This window comes from Electrophorus electricus, chromosome 5 (genome assembly GCF_041902795.1).
Source record: "Electrophorus electricus isolate QZ-2024a chromosome 5, ASM4190279v1, whole genome shotgun sequence".
NCBI classification, from domain to species: domain Eukaryota; kingdom Metazoa; phylum Chordata; class Actinopteri; order Gymnotiformes; family Gymnotidae; genus Electrophorus; species Electrophorus electricus.
The window spans coordinates 1,269,299-1,283,303 of NC_137501.1; the positions used below are offsets into that span (position 1 = coordinate 1,269,299).

Genomic DNA, 14,005 nt, shown 5'->3' on the forward strand with positions numbered 1-14,005 from the left:
TATTGCTTTGATTGAGGTCTTGCAGAGACCTTGTGATGTGTTTGCGTTTCACAGGCCGTGATGGCTGGTTAAAAAATGTGGTTTTGACCACATTATAATAGTATAATATAATCATAAAATACATTATAATCTACTGTATGTGCACTTTATGCAAACTCTTTATGAACTTAGCATAACACATGCACACACACATTTTATATATATATATATATATATATATATATATATATATATATATATATATATATATATATATATATATATATATATATATATATATATATATATATATATATGGGGATAAATTGATTAGGTGTCACAACAATTACTTGCAATTACTTGCAAAGTAATTCACTCATGTAAAATGTCTATGCATGGTTTAATGGTGATGTCTATGCATGGTTTAATGGTGATGTCCATGCATGGTTTAATGGTGATGTCCATGCATGGTTTAATGGTGATGTCCATGCATGATTTAATGGTGATGTCTATGCATGGTTTAATGGTGATGTCCATGCATGATTTAATGGTGATGTCTATGCATGGTTTAATGGTGATGTCCATGCATGGTTTAATGGTGATGTCCATGCATGGTTTAATGGTGATGTCTATGCATGGTTTAATGGTGATGTCCATGCATGGTTTAATGGTGATGTCTATGCATGGTTTAATGGTGATGTCCATGCATGGTTTAATGGTGATGTCCATGCATGGTTTAATGGTGATGTCCATGCATGGTTTAATGGTGATGTCCATGAATGGTTTAATGGTGATGTCCATGCATGATTTAATGGTGATGTCCATGCATGGTTCAATGGTGATGTCCATGCATGATTTAATGGTGATGTCCATGCATGGTTTAATGGTGATGTCCATGCATGGTTTAATGGTGATGTCCATGCATGATTTAATGGTGATGTCCATGCATGGTTTAATGGTGATGTCTATGCATGGTGTGGCATGGCATACTGCTCTCACACTAACCCTGAACCCTCTGAGACATGCACCTACTGCTGACTAACATGTAACACATGCACTAATACGTGTAATAATATATTTAGTATTTCTCACTCATAGTGAGATGAAACAGAAAAAAACCTGTCAAATCTGGATACAACCTGTGTTTTGGGCAAACACAACCAAACAACCATAACGTTTTATCAAACTTGGATCATAACAAATATATTTCCTGTTAAAAGTCTAGAATTTCTCTGCTTTTTTCTATGAGCTACAGGCAAACAATAATTGCTTCAGTGTTCCAACAGTAGATGATGAGGTCTGGTAGCACAGAGCAGAAGGTCAGAGGTGAACCTTGAGCCCATCCATATCTGCTCCACTACGACCTGCCCTCCAGCACCCATGGTCATGCGCCATGTGCAGAGAACCAATGCAGCCAGTGCAGGCGACCCCTGCACAAGTTCCAGTGAAAATCTAACAGCAGTTTCTAGTCATCAGAATTCTGGAATATTCTATAATGTGGACAGATTAGTTTGGATGTTTACAATAAGCAACTGGTAGCAACATCCGATGAAAACCTAAAAGCAGGTGAGAAAATGTTCCCATGGGCTGTGCTGAGTTCAGCAAATTTATATCACAAATAATGTCATTCGTGAACAAGGGCTTAGAATGTGAAAGCACATAAAACCCCTTTTAGCAGGCAGGTTGTACAGGAGGAAATCATAACTGCCAGCATGTAAAACAAGCCTGGTGTGGTATAAACTGGAAACAGCCTCTGCCTGCTTCACCCTTTTCTGCTGTCTGTCCCCGTGATTGAAATTCAGAGCCATTAAAAACGCCCTCAGCATAATACTCAATCAGAGGATTTTCAGCCCGTATCCCCTCAAGCAGGCAAGGAAACGCAGGTCCCGCGCAGAGGGCTCAGAAGTTAATAACCATCCTTGAAGCGACGGACGAGTTGGAAATCTCCAGAGGCCAAGCGAGGCGGATCGATCTGGTGTGAAGACATAGTGGGCTGCAGCACCATCGCCGGATCCGCAGTCCTCAACGTCTTGTTCGGCCACACAATCCCCCCCCCTCCCTTCTCCAACCACTTTTAATCCGCACAAGGGCTTCGTCCATCCTGCCACGCACACATCCGCACCGCAAAGCCAACCTCAGCTCTCTGCGTTTATTTTTTTAAAGGCAAATCTATTTTCTGGTCAATTCTCTGCCTCATATCAAAGGCAAGGCTTCTCAGAGCTTTGGCTTTAAGGAGCAGCACAGTGGAGGACTGGGAGCGGGCTGAGAGCCCTGAGAACATCCGCAGATGACACGTGTTCACCGGCTGCGAAAGAGCCCACGGTGCTAATCGTCACTGCGGAGTAGTGGATTCCAGACACTCCTCCATGCTTAATTCTGTACTGGGAATAAATCCCTCATCAGTGACAATTTCACAGTGTATCAAACACTCGCTTTCTGATAGGATATCTGCTTTCTGAATGTTGCATTGTCAGACAGCAACGAGTACAAAACAAAGCAAAAGCAGCTTTAAACTCACAAGTACAAACAGGCACGTGAAAAACATTGACGCATCTGCGATGTAACAAATGCATGGGTCGGAGGAAGGCCACAGGCTGAGCACGCTAAGGAAGCGGAATCTCCATCTCTCCACAGTAGCAGCGCAGCCTGATAACGCTCCCTAGAGGAGGAGGGGCACTGCCCGTGACAGTCCACTAATGACAGCGTGCCAAGGCTGAGTTGGGTGCGTGGTCGTGATTGATTCTGCAGCAGCTGTGATAGCAGGGCTCAGACCAGACAGCGAGGCAGCGAGGGTGAGGATGAGGAAGAGGAAGTATCTGGCGGGGCTGGAGGGAGGGCAGGCTGCTGATTGGATGAGGATCGTTTGTGGTGATATAGGGATGCAGATCGAACTGCCTGCTCTGCATTAGCGGAACTGGAACGCATTAGAGGCTGATAACATGACAAAGCAGGAGACTTTTCGGCTTAATTATAAAGCTTTGTCACTCATTACACTGTATGCGTGAGGGCATACACACACACACTCACTCACACACACACACACACACACTCACACACACACACACACACACACACACACACACACACACACACACACTCACACTCACACTCACTCACACACTCACTCACACACTCACTCACACACTCACTCACACACTCACTCACACACTCACTCACTCACACACACACACACTCACTCACTCACACACTCACTCACACACTCACTCACACACACACACACTCACACTCACACACACACTCACACACACACTCCTCTACCAAACCTTAACTGGACCAGCTCCCACACCCCTAATCAACCTCAGTTCTGACCACACTGCCTTCCAACCTCTAGTGCTGCTCCACTCAAACCAGCACCCTCAACACACACACACACACACACACACGACTCTACTCTTTCCTGCACCCAGGTGTGGGACGAACGTCCCCTGGCTGTCCAGCTTCAGAGAAAGACTGACAAGTCACTGAACACTCAAATAAGCACTTAAAAATGTTTTTACTTCTTCACTCCTGCGAGTCTATTGTCACATATGTATGTGCTAGAGATTACAATATACTTATACATATTTATACAACATATATACTTATGTATGTAGCACTGGAGAAATGCTGTAAATGTAAATATGACATTAGAATTAATGGTGGTCTGTAATCGTGTAACAGTGTTGGTGTATAATAAAGTAAAATAAAATACCTAAACTTATGGGCTAAAGACATTTATTTATATTCTGCATTAATTTAGTTGATGGAGATGCCATCGTCATGGTCCTGAAGCCGCCACCCACATCATATAAGGTCCCCCCACATCACAAGTTGCTCTCAACTTTTCAAAAGCTCCTGAAAACTCCCCTATTTCAGCTTGCATTTTATTTACCTAATTGCTTTTACATTTTAACTCGGCCTGCATATTTTTACTGTGTTATTTTAAGTCATTCTCTTTGGAACTGTATCCTGTTTATGTTGTTTTTCTGTTACTGTTATTATGTTGTATTGCTTTATTTCTGTTCAGTGACCTTGGACATCATGATAGGCACTTATAAATAAAACATTATTATTATGATTATTATAATTTACAGTCTGTCAACATCAAATTATTATTATTAATAACTCTTTTCTTTTTACACACGAATAACATCCGCCCACATCACACACAGTCTGCCCTCATCATACATCAAGAACGGTCCGCTGTGTGGGCCAGTTGGGTGGTAACTCGCTTACAGTCTGCAGCTGTTATCGGTCCAGATCTGCCTCCCTCTCCTCACTGTGACCTCAGGTGCATGCAGGTATCAGACACCTCAGGAGAACGGTCAAGGTGAGAAGATGCATGCCTTTCCCAGTCAAAGCCAATCAAACGATGAGATTTAACCCACTCTCAGTGACAGCTTCTGTGTGGGTGATGCCATTAGCATGTTACAATTCAATGATTCCAGAGTTGCAAGGATTTGAAAGAAATACTTCATATATATATATATATGTATAATATATATAGAATATATAAATACACATATAGTAAGCAACTTAATGAAGAAACAGATCATATTAAATCCAAGATTAAATGCACACAAAATTCTGACACCTAAAACTACTTTTTAAGTGCTGAATTTTGATATTTTTCAATTCAAGGCTCATACTAAAAACAAGAAGTCATTTTTTCTCAAGAAAACTGTTGAAAACAAAACAGTACTAGCCAACTGATGGCTCCAGCTGTTCACTGGAACAATGTGTACTCTCAGAAGGTCTAGAATTTGTAACTGCAAGACTACTAATACAATTAAATCCATTAATGACCTTCAAGATTTATTTATGCAAATAAGGCCACATGCACATTTGAATAAGGATTTTAAAAAACATCTAAAGAAAGAGTTCTAGAAGGCCTACTATAATTATCTATTAATACTGGGGAAAGAAAAATCAGCAAGTTAAAAGGCTTAATCTACCAAAAGAGGGGCACTCTGCTTAAAAATGTAATCAAAGGAAGTGACCTTGTTATTAATCTGGCTGATAAGGGCAGAGTTGTCGTTTGGAGAAGTGACCTTTACAAAGAGGGAGTGAATACACAGCTTTCTGTCACTATTTTTATAGGTAGAACAGCTCTGGCGTCACTCCACACTCACAGTCCTGTGTTCAGTCCACTGGTAATCATGTCGTATCAATTTTGGTGCTGTTCCAACTGTTTCTTTCTTTCTTTTCCAGATTCCATCCAGTTCTGGAATACACACGGAGTATCTATCGCACATCCTGGCAAGGACACATGGGCGTCGTTACACATGCTTTACAGCGGTTACAGCCATCGTGTCTACAAATTCACAATATACTGAGATGAAGGGGCACTAGGACCTGGGAGAGGTGCTGCTGCCCTACAATAGCCCTGAAACCTGAAACACAATTTGCGTGTGAAAGATTTGACGTTTGGGGGTCTACGACACCCTCACCGACTGCTCTGCACTGCTTTGCTAAAATCTCAACCAGTTTGTGTCTCGAGACAGAGGATCTCCGTGTCAGAGAAAGTTGCTGAAGACCATGTAGCTTCAACATAAAAGTAAAGAAAATACATAATTTGGAGGTCTGCTACAATTGTCCGAAACATTGACAGGCTAGTGAAATTACCATTAAAGTAGACGAGGAACGTTGATGACTGGTGAACAAATGTTAATGTAACGTTATTTAAAAAGCAGAACTGCATTAAACAGTTCGACCTTCAGGGCAGTTGTTAAACAGGGCAGTTGTTAATGGATGGCTTGTTCTTTTCATTTTTGCTGTTCTGGAGGGCTTCGACCCTCATTCACAGAACTCCAGACTATCGCTCCGCAGAGCTTCGTCAACATCTCACCCTAGTTTGTGACACTATGTGTGAGACCGAGTGTCTGTCTGAGAAAGTTCCTGAAGACTGTGTAACTTCACCATAAAAGTAAATACATGATCTGAATCTCTACTACAATTGTCCAAAATGAAACTGACAGAGGAACCCTGATGACTGATGAAGAAACGCTAATGTAACGTTACTTAAAAACAAAACTAAAAACGACTTTAGCATTAAACAATGCAACATTTAGGGCAGGCGATAGTGGAGGGTTCTTTTTCATTTTTTTCAGTTCTCCTGGGTTGGTTTAGCTCCCCCATTTATATATTTCTAGTGACGCCCCTGCACGAAGATAACTTTTCTTAAGGATGGTTCGTTCTGAAAATTCGAGTTAAAATACCTGAAATAATTGTAAAGCTACACAATCTCACTCGTATTTGCAGTACGGTACTTCGCTATTCCTGACTTGACTTAAACGCATTTGCAGCGGCAGTGTAAACGTCCTCCAGAAACGTGGAAACATTTCCCTCCTACCGGCCCGCCACCGCGTGCTCCTCCACTCCACGCGCGCCTTTGTGGCAGCTGTTTTACGTGCTTGTGTGTCGTTTCGATGCCACGCCCCCACACAGGTGCTCCGTGTCTCCCCTTCCACTTCCGCGTCACCTGTAGCTCGTTTCAGCCTCGTCGTTTCTAACCGTTTCGACGAACCCGACTCGCGCTTGCCTCCTGCCCAGCGCTCGTGACGTTCATAACTGCGGGTTTCCTATGGGCGTTATAGCTGACGCCTTTGTAACTTGTCTTTGAGGCACTGATCTATAAATGGTCTACTGTGAAGACAACAATAATTCCTTAAGTGATTTTTCACCATCTAACAAAGAAAAGAGTGCCCAATATACATACATGCTTCATACTCTACATCTCTTACTACACCTGAAATCTTTTTCAGATTTACACACAGACACATGCACACACACTTTGTGTGTGCAACTGCGGTAAGAGAAGTAGTGAAGTACACAACCCAACCCAGAACACCATGTTAGGTTCTATACACCAGCCTGCATTCCGAGAACGTCATTTGGCACTACTGTGGTTTGAACCTTCCTGCTGGGTGCTTCTGAAATGCTGCCTGCACAAAACCTGAAGGGGACATGGAAACGGATCTGAATCAAATATTTTCTCACTCACAGGTGATGCTGAACACAAGTGCTTATTATAAATTCACCTTGCATGTAACGAATCCTAATGGAGAAATCTTCAGTTAACATTAACGCCTGTTTTCCTATTGTGTGACTGTGCAGATTTGAAGATAACAAAAAATAAGTAATTCATTTATTATTGCCAAAGCACATTTTTCATTTCAGTGTGTGAGAAATGATCAGCCAGGTGCATTAATGAAAGATTCGTCTTAACGTTCCCGGCGACACCTGCTGCAGCTAGATAAGAGTGTTTGGGTTCATTTCATTTTAGCGTCGGGCGCACACAATTTGCCTTCCCATTGTGCGCCTTCAGGTGCTTCCAGAGGTTTGTTCCTTGGTGAAGCTACTGCTTTTATCACGAGTTAAAAGTTTTAAAATGGGTCGCACGTATAAAAGATGCACGTATGTGAACGCAGCACTGCATTCAAGATTTCACGGCTGTGTGAAAAGTGTGGAATACCACCATGAGTTGAAATCATTAGAAGTACTGAACATGGGGTAGTTGGTGTCATTAATATGTATAGTGGCAAAATAAAATGGTGTGAGACAAATGTGTGCAATTTTTTTGGAAATGTCAGCAGAGATGAAGATGAAGGAACTTTGGAAGGAACCTGCGGGCGTGGTGGCGTCTGCGATGTTTGTGTCTTCTGTGTTTGACGTGCCTCTTCCTCTCAGTTGTCTCCGTTGTCTCCACTGCTGGTTTCTCGGGCTCGCTGGGTTTGGGTGTCAGGGAAACCGTCTCCAACCTGTCAGAACACAACCGAGCTCTTTCAGAACATTCTGGAGCACGAGTCTAAAGAATCATAAAACTGCAGCATAAATATAAATGTCCCCTCTGTTTCCATGACCTCTTTTAAAACCAGTTCAGAAGATATTTGTGCATATTAAAGAACAGGTTACCGATCCCATTGCACTAAAAACAACCCGTTTAACAGCACATCACCCAAAACAAATGACTGTCAAAGTAAAATAAATTAATAAACTGATGTTAAAGTATTTTAAAGTGAAAAGCCTGTATTAGCATTAATATAAGATTAAAGTCCACATGTCGACTAGATAAAAACAAATTCATACAAATGTTCAGAGCATTTTTGGTAGTGCAGCAGGATGCAATGCTATGTACCACAGCAGACAGCAGAACACGAACACATTTCCATGTTTTTTCGCTCTCAGACCTGTATGAAATCAGAGGTCATCCTCTCTGCATTCAAATGAGGCTTCCGCAGGAAAAGCCTTTATTTACACCCCCTGTCTGATCTGACACTTCTGAAATTATTCCTCAAGCTTGTCAGGCGTATCTCTGGGAAACACAGTAAGCTCCAGAATCAAGTGGAAATAAATGCGTTTGGAGCTCTCGCTTGGCGGGGGGACGTGCTCTGACCCCAGGCAGAAAGTAAAGCTTTCATCTCTCCACCTCGCAGTACCTTCAATTCTTGTTTCCATGATGGAAAAGTCTTGATGGAATCTGCCTCCATCTGCCTCCATCTCCATCACTCACATCACAATTTGGAGGATAAAATCTAGATGACACTGCCAGACCCAGCCACGGATCTTCTGCGCCGTGTGGCTTACACTTGCATTCAACATTTACAATTTCTGATTCATTCTTCTTAGAAAATTCAGCGACTGTGGTGACACAGAACTAACAGTCCAATTTGAAGCTCTAGTTCTCAACAAGCCACAGGAAGAGGAAACGGTGGCGTGTTTTGCATGTCACTCAACCTCACAGCCCTGCAAACAACTTTTATTCTTTATCTCCTATTTGACATCTGAAATAGCACTTGTAAGCAGGCCAGGTTCTCGCACAGATCACGTATATTTACCAGAAACGTAGTACAAATTGGTGTGATGGTATAAAACAAACACACACATCAGACAAGTCGTAGGTGTGTGTACCTCAAGACCATCAGACAGGTCGTAGGTGTGTGTACCTCAAGACCATCAGACAGGTCGTAGGTGTGTACCCCGAGACCATTCAGGCAAACATCAGCTCACTGGCATGCCCAAGCAATGTCTGGATGAGTCAACATTACAACAGCTCTAGATGTGCTAGGCGAGATCTAAACCCTGACTTGGATTCAGCAAATTTGAGTTAATATACAGCATGTTTTATTTTGCGTAGTAAAATCTTGGTTTTCGAGTGTGATTAATCATGCAGTGTTCAGGTAATTCCTTTATGCAGCTTGTCTAATTATGAACAGAATCTGTGTAATAAAGAAGAAGACAGGAAAACACCCAGAGAATTCTGATTATTCCGAAGATGAAGTGTGTGTGATGAAGAGCTGTAGCTAGCAAGTCCGTCTTCATACATGTGTTTCCCCTAAGTCACTCACTCAGCTGTCTGAACCGTTAGCACAAGGTGGACCTGCGACCTCTGTTATCCCTGATGCAGGCTGGATCGTCTACTATGCCGCTTTACGACACCGAGCGCCATGATAAAGACAGAATACGGTAGTGATCGTATTAGACACTGTAACCTTCAGCCTCCTACCGCATGAGCTGGTGCATGTGATATTTAGACATAATTATAGATGATTTTCTGAAAGCATGTTTGCCGGAGTTGAGTGCACACATAGGTGATTGTATGCCTTACTCTCTCAGTGTGAGTTTATGTAAATGTGCCTGTGTGTGTGTTTGTGTGTGTGCTTATGTGTGCATTTGTGTGTGTTTGTGTGTGCGTTTGTGTGTGCACTTGTGCACCTGATTGTAATGAGACGTTAATCAGTCTCTCAGATTAGAGTCTGATTGCCTCACTGTCATCCTGCTGGATGAAGGGAGATTTCCTTGCACTCCCCTGAGCTAGCGAAGGGGGCAGAGCAAAATCATGCTAATAACAAATTCCCCGCCCTCCTTCAGCTCAGCTTTCCAAATGAAAGGAAATGCATAACAGCCCTGCTGCAGGACACAGGCAGGGCTCAGGACACTCGGGACACAGGACACTCAGTGGACCAGGGCAGGGCAGTGAACTAATAAACTCCTAATACAGTGGCTGGTGACTGTAGAGGTGTCCTGGTGAGTTTGTGTGTGAGTGTGTCTCCTAGTGTGCTGAGATTTCTGGATGAGAGTACTCTGTGTGTGATTGGCTGCTGCTTCTCACCGGAGTGTGACTGGATGTAAAAACTGTGCGTGTATGTGTCTGTGTGTGTGTCTGTGTGTTTGTGTATGAATTGTAAAGTGACCTTGGGTTCTTTAAAAGGTGCTATATAAATATAACTTCATTCATTCGTTCACTCACTCATCCATAAGAGTCTTTGTCCAGATGTTGGGTTGTGCATCCCTCTGGTTCTTTCTCCCTCGTGGTCTGTTGATCAGTGATGAGTGTGATACATTAAACTGGAGTGCTGATGGAGCCGTTATTGTTTAGGCTATGCAGGCTGCTCATATCTTACCAGTTCCAACTTATTTATATCTGTCAGACACACATCTGCACACAGAGACATGTGGCGCCCATGGCGGTGAAAGTCTGAAGAGCCCAGAGTTTGTGAAGCGACTATTCACAGCTGACGGGGGAATACAGACACAAGAAAACAATAAGCAGGGAAGACAGAGAGGGTGGAGGGGTGGCGTTACTTCACAGCATCTCACGGAGGAGGGGGTTTGTGGAGCAGAGAAGCAGAGCCTGCAGCCATATGACTAATCAAGGCTTCGGTTATGTGGTTCTGAAACAAATGCTGAGCAAGAGGAAACCATCAAAGTTTCTCTTCATCATTTTTGGTTTTGTCCGTGGTTTAGTCACCAGATCTGGTTTTAACTCTCTCTTACCACCAGAGAATTTCATTCTTGGACAAGAATAAAATAATGATTTTATATGTTAATATTTATAATGCATGTCCAACACAAGCATAAAAGTCTAGTGATGCAAAAAAAAAAAAAAACTAAAGCAGTGTTCTGTCTTTTACTGTAATTTGGTCTCTCAGTGGTAGTGTGTGTGTGTGTGTGTGTGTGTGTGTGTGTGTGTGTGTGTGTGAGCATGCACGCTGTTGTTGTTGTGCATGGCTCAGGCCCCCCTGATGCTTTGTGAAGTTGTGCAAAGACCCTGTAGTGGAATGGAGAGTGTGAGAGAGAGAGAGAGAGAGAGAGAGAGAGAGAGAGAGAGAGAGAGAGAGAGCAAGGAAGTAAAAGAGAAAGAGAAGGAGAGGGGGAGGGGAGAGATAGAGGGGAGAGGGAGAGATGGAGAGAGAGAGGGAGAGAAGTGAAAGAGAGAGAGGAATATAGAGACAGAAGGTATAAAACAAATTGCAGAAGGGCAAAATCCACATCCACATCTGTACAGCACCACACACACACACACACACACACACACACACACACACACACACACACACGAGCTCAGGACTGAGGTGCAGCAGAAGTGTCCAGCTATACAGCTATACAGTGGCCAAATAAATCCTGTTCCAGGGCAAATCTCTAGGAAGAAATGAGACATGGCTTGCGCATGCTTGCACACGGACACACACTCTCACACATTTTTTCCCTCCTGCGGTTCAGCACAGACCATCCACCAGTATTAGCCCTGTCATATTCACAGCTGAACAATCGATAATCGTTATTGTAAAAAATGAGTGTTAGAGAGATAATGAAGAGGATGGGAGATGAGTCCGTGTGTTAATTAACAACGGATGCTCGTTAAGTTCTCCTGGGCACAGGCTATTAAAAGTCAGATGGTGATTTTGTTTATCTAATTTTAAGGTTAGGGAAGATTTTTACATAGAATTAGAACTGTAAAATTTCCTGCTTTCATTTCGTCATGACTGGATCAGGTATCAAGACAAAACACATAATTAGTTTAGGTTGTAGGTTTAGATATGCAAGTCTGCTCGCACTGTTTGTTTATAATATAGCAGCTCTGAGGACTCTGCAGTAAAGTTGAAGTGTGGGCCAGATTATTGCTGTCTGTGTCAAAGACTGTCTGAGTGAAGTGGTTGACATCCTGCTCATTAGTTGCTTTCTGTTTGATTGTTTGAGTGCTGTTTTTGTGCTGACTGTGCTGTGTCTCTGAGTGTGTGTTCACTACTCTGTCTCTGAGTGTGTGTTCACTACTCTGTCTCTGAGTGTGTGTTCACTACTCTGTCTCTCAGTGTGTGTTCACTACTCTGTCTCTGAGTGTGTGTTCACTACTCTGTCTCTCAGTGTGTGTTCACTACTCTGTGTCTCTCAGTGTGTATTCACTACTCTGTGTCTCTGAATGTGTGTTGACTACTCTGTGTCTAAGTGTGTGTTCACTACTGTGTCCCTGAGTGTGTTCACTACTCTGTCTCTGAGTGTGCGTTCACTATTCTGTGTCTCTAAGTGTGTTCACCACTCTGTGTCTGAACGTGTGCTCACTACTCTGTGTCACCGAGTGTGTGTTCGCTACTGTGTCTCTGAGTGTGTGTTCGCTACTCTGTCTCTGAGTGTGTGTTCATTACTCTGTTTCTGAATGTGTTGACTACTCTGTGTCTGAGTGTGTGTTGACTACTCTGTGTGTCTGAGTGTGTGTTCACTACTCTTTATGTCTAAGTGTGTGTTCACTACACTGTGTATTTCAACTATCAGAATAGTATCAGGTTAGGCAGGTTTAATATTAATGATTCATTAATTAGCTTAGTGCTAATTATCTACTAATTAGCTTGGTCCTAATTATCTACAGAGAGACGATGGGCTCTCTGTTCCAAATCATCTTCGCATGTTCATGGTTCAGACAGATTCTTTCATCAGATGTGCAAGCAAAGTGTTACGCACTCTTTCATCTCGTAGGGACAGCCTGGCACAGGACTTGCTGTCCCTGGCTAAGGACATGAGACAGGACATGAGGGATTTAAAGCTAATTCAGACCTGACAGATGAGGTCACTAGATGGAACACTACACGAACAGAAGTGGGCTTCCTGTGGTTTTATAAAGAGTTTATGGTCTCTCCGTCTCATCCCACGAACGCGTGCTGCTCTGAAGACAGGTGAGGTCCCTTTATTCAGTTATTGCGGCCCAGTGATAAAAATGGAGCACCATAATGGCTTGATTAATTTCCTTATCACTGCAAGCACAAAGAGTAATTATGACCAAGTGCACTGGCTTATGGACCCATCATCCATCACACTAAATAACCCTCTGCTCTCCACAATCTCTTCTACCTAAACAAAACAAATTAGCCTCTCGCCTCCCTCGCTGACGATCCCACCTAGCCAACGAAATAATAATTACACAACATGTTTATCCAGGCAGCCACCCACGGGCACGCCGGGGACACACCCTCCTCCTGACAGGCATGATGGGAAACGGGCACCAGGCTTAACAATGGGCAATCAGCCATGCGGGAGCAGTGCAGGACTCAGTGGGGGCATTACCTGATGATGGGGTAAGGAGAATGGGGCGTGAGAATACTGGGTCCGGTGTTCTCAGAGCTTACTGATGTCTGCTATTTACAGCCCAGAGCTTTATGGAGTGGTGTGTGTGAGCGTGTGTGTGTGTGTGTGTGTGTGCGTGCGTGTGTGTGTGAAGCGTCAGGGCACGGCTGAGGTGAGGAGGTCGTTTCAGTGGCCCGTTAGTTTGCACACACTGATCTTTACTCAGCATCTCTTTACAAAGGACAGAATGAGTGCACCTCTCTCTCTCTCTCTCTCTCTCCCCCCCATCCTCTCTTTCAACACATAAATCATATTAAGCTGTCAGACTGTAGCGACTATTATCTCTGTATGTCTGCTTTTATGTGGAGGAAGTCACCTAACCTTGCCCCAGGGGATGGATGAAGATGGTAGATTTTAAGTTTGTCAGGAGGATGCTGACTCTGTCTCTCTCTTTCTCTCTGTCTGTCTGTCTCTCTCTCTCTCTCTCTCTCTCTCATATTCTCTCTCTATTGCAGATTAAAATTCATATCGACTACCCTTGAGTTCAGCACAGCAGATTGTAATTACATGTGTTACAAAACAGCACTAAAGTGCATGAGAGCAACACACGGGGTGGAGAGGATCCGTGCTGGGAGAACGCCAGACATCACTCTGAGTGTACAAGTGTCTCTGACTCCTGCAGTGTCGTGTG

General features: G+C 43.3%; 1 protein-coding gene across 4 annotated transcripts in view; it reads right to left on the reverse strand.

The window, feature by feature from the left end:
• The window catches only part of srrm4 (serine/arginine repetitive matrix 4), a 55,749-nt gene that overhangs the window by 19,143 nt on the left and 22,601 nt on the right, over positions 1–14,005 (reverse strand). For 3 of the 4 annotated variants that reach the window (XM_081714907.1, XM_081714905.1, XM_027029164.3), the window contains exon 2: positions 7,605–7,739. In XM_081714907.1, the coding sequence (XP_081571033.1) occupies positions 7,605–7,739 (135 nt within the window). Of the gene's footprint in view, positions 1–7,604; positions 7,740–10,228; positions 10,295–10,382; positions 10,431–14,005 lie in introns of those variants that run through there. The other variant, XM_081714906.1, reaches the window with a different exon arrangement.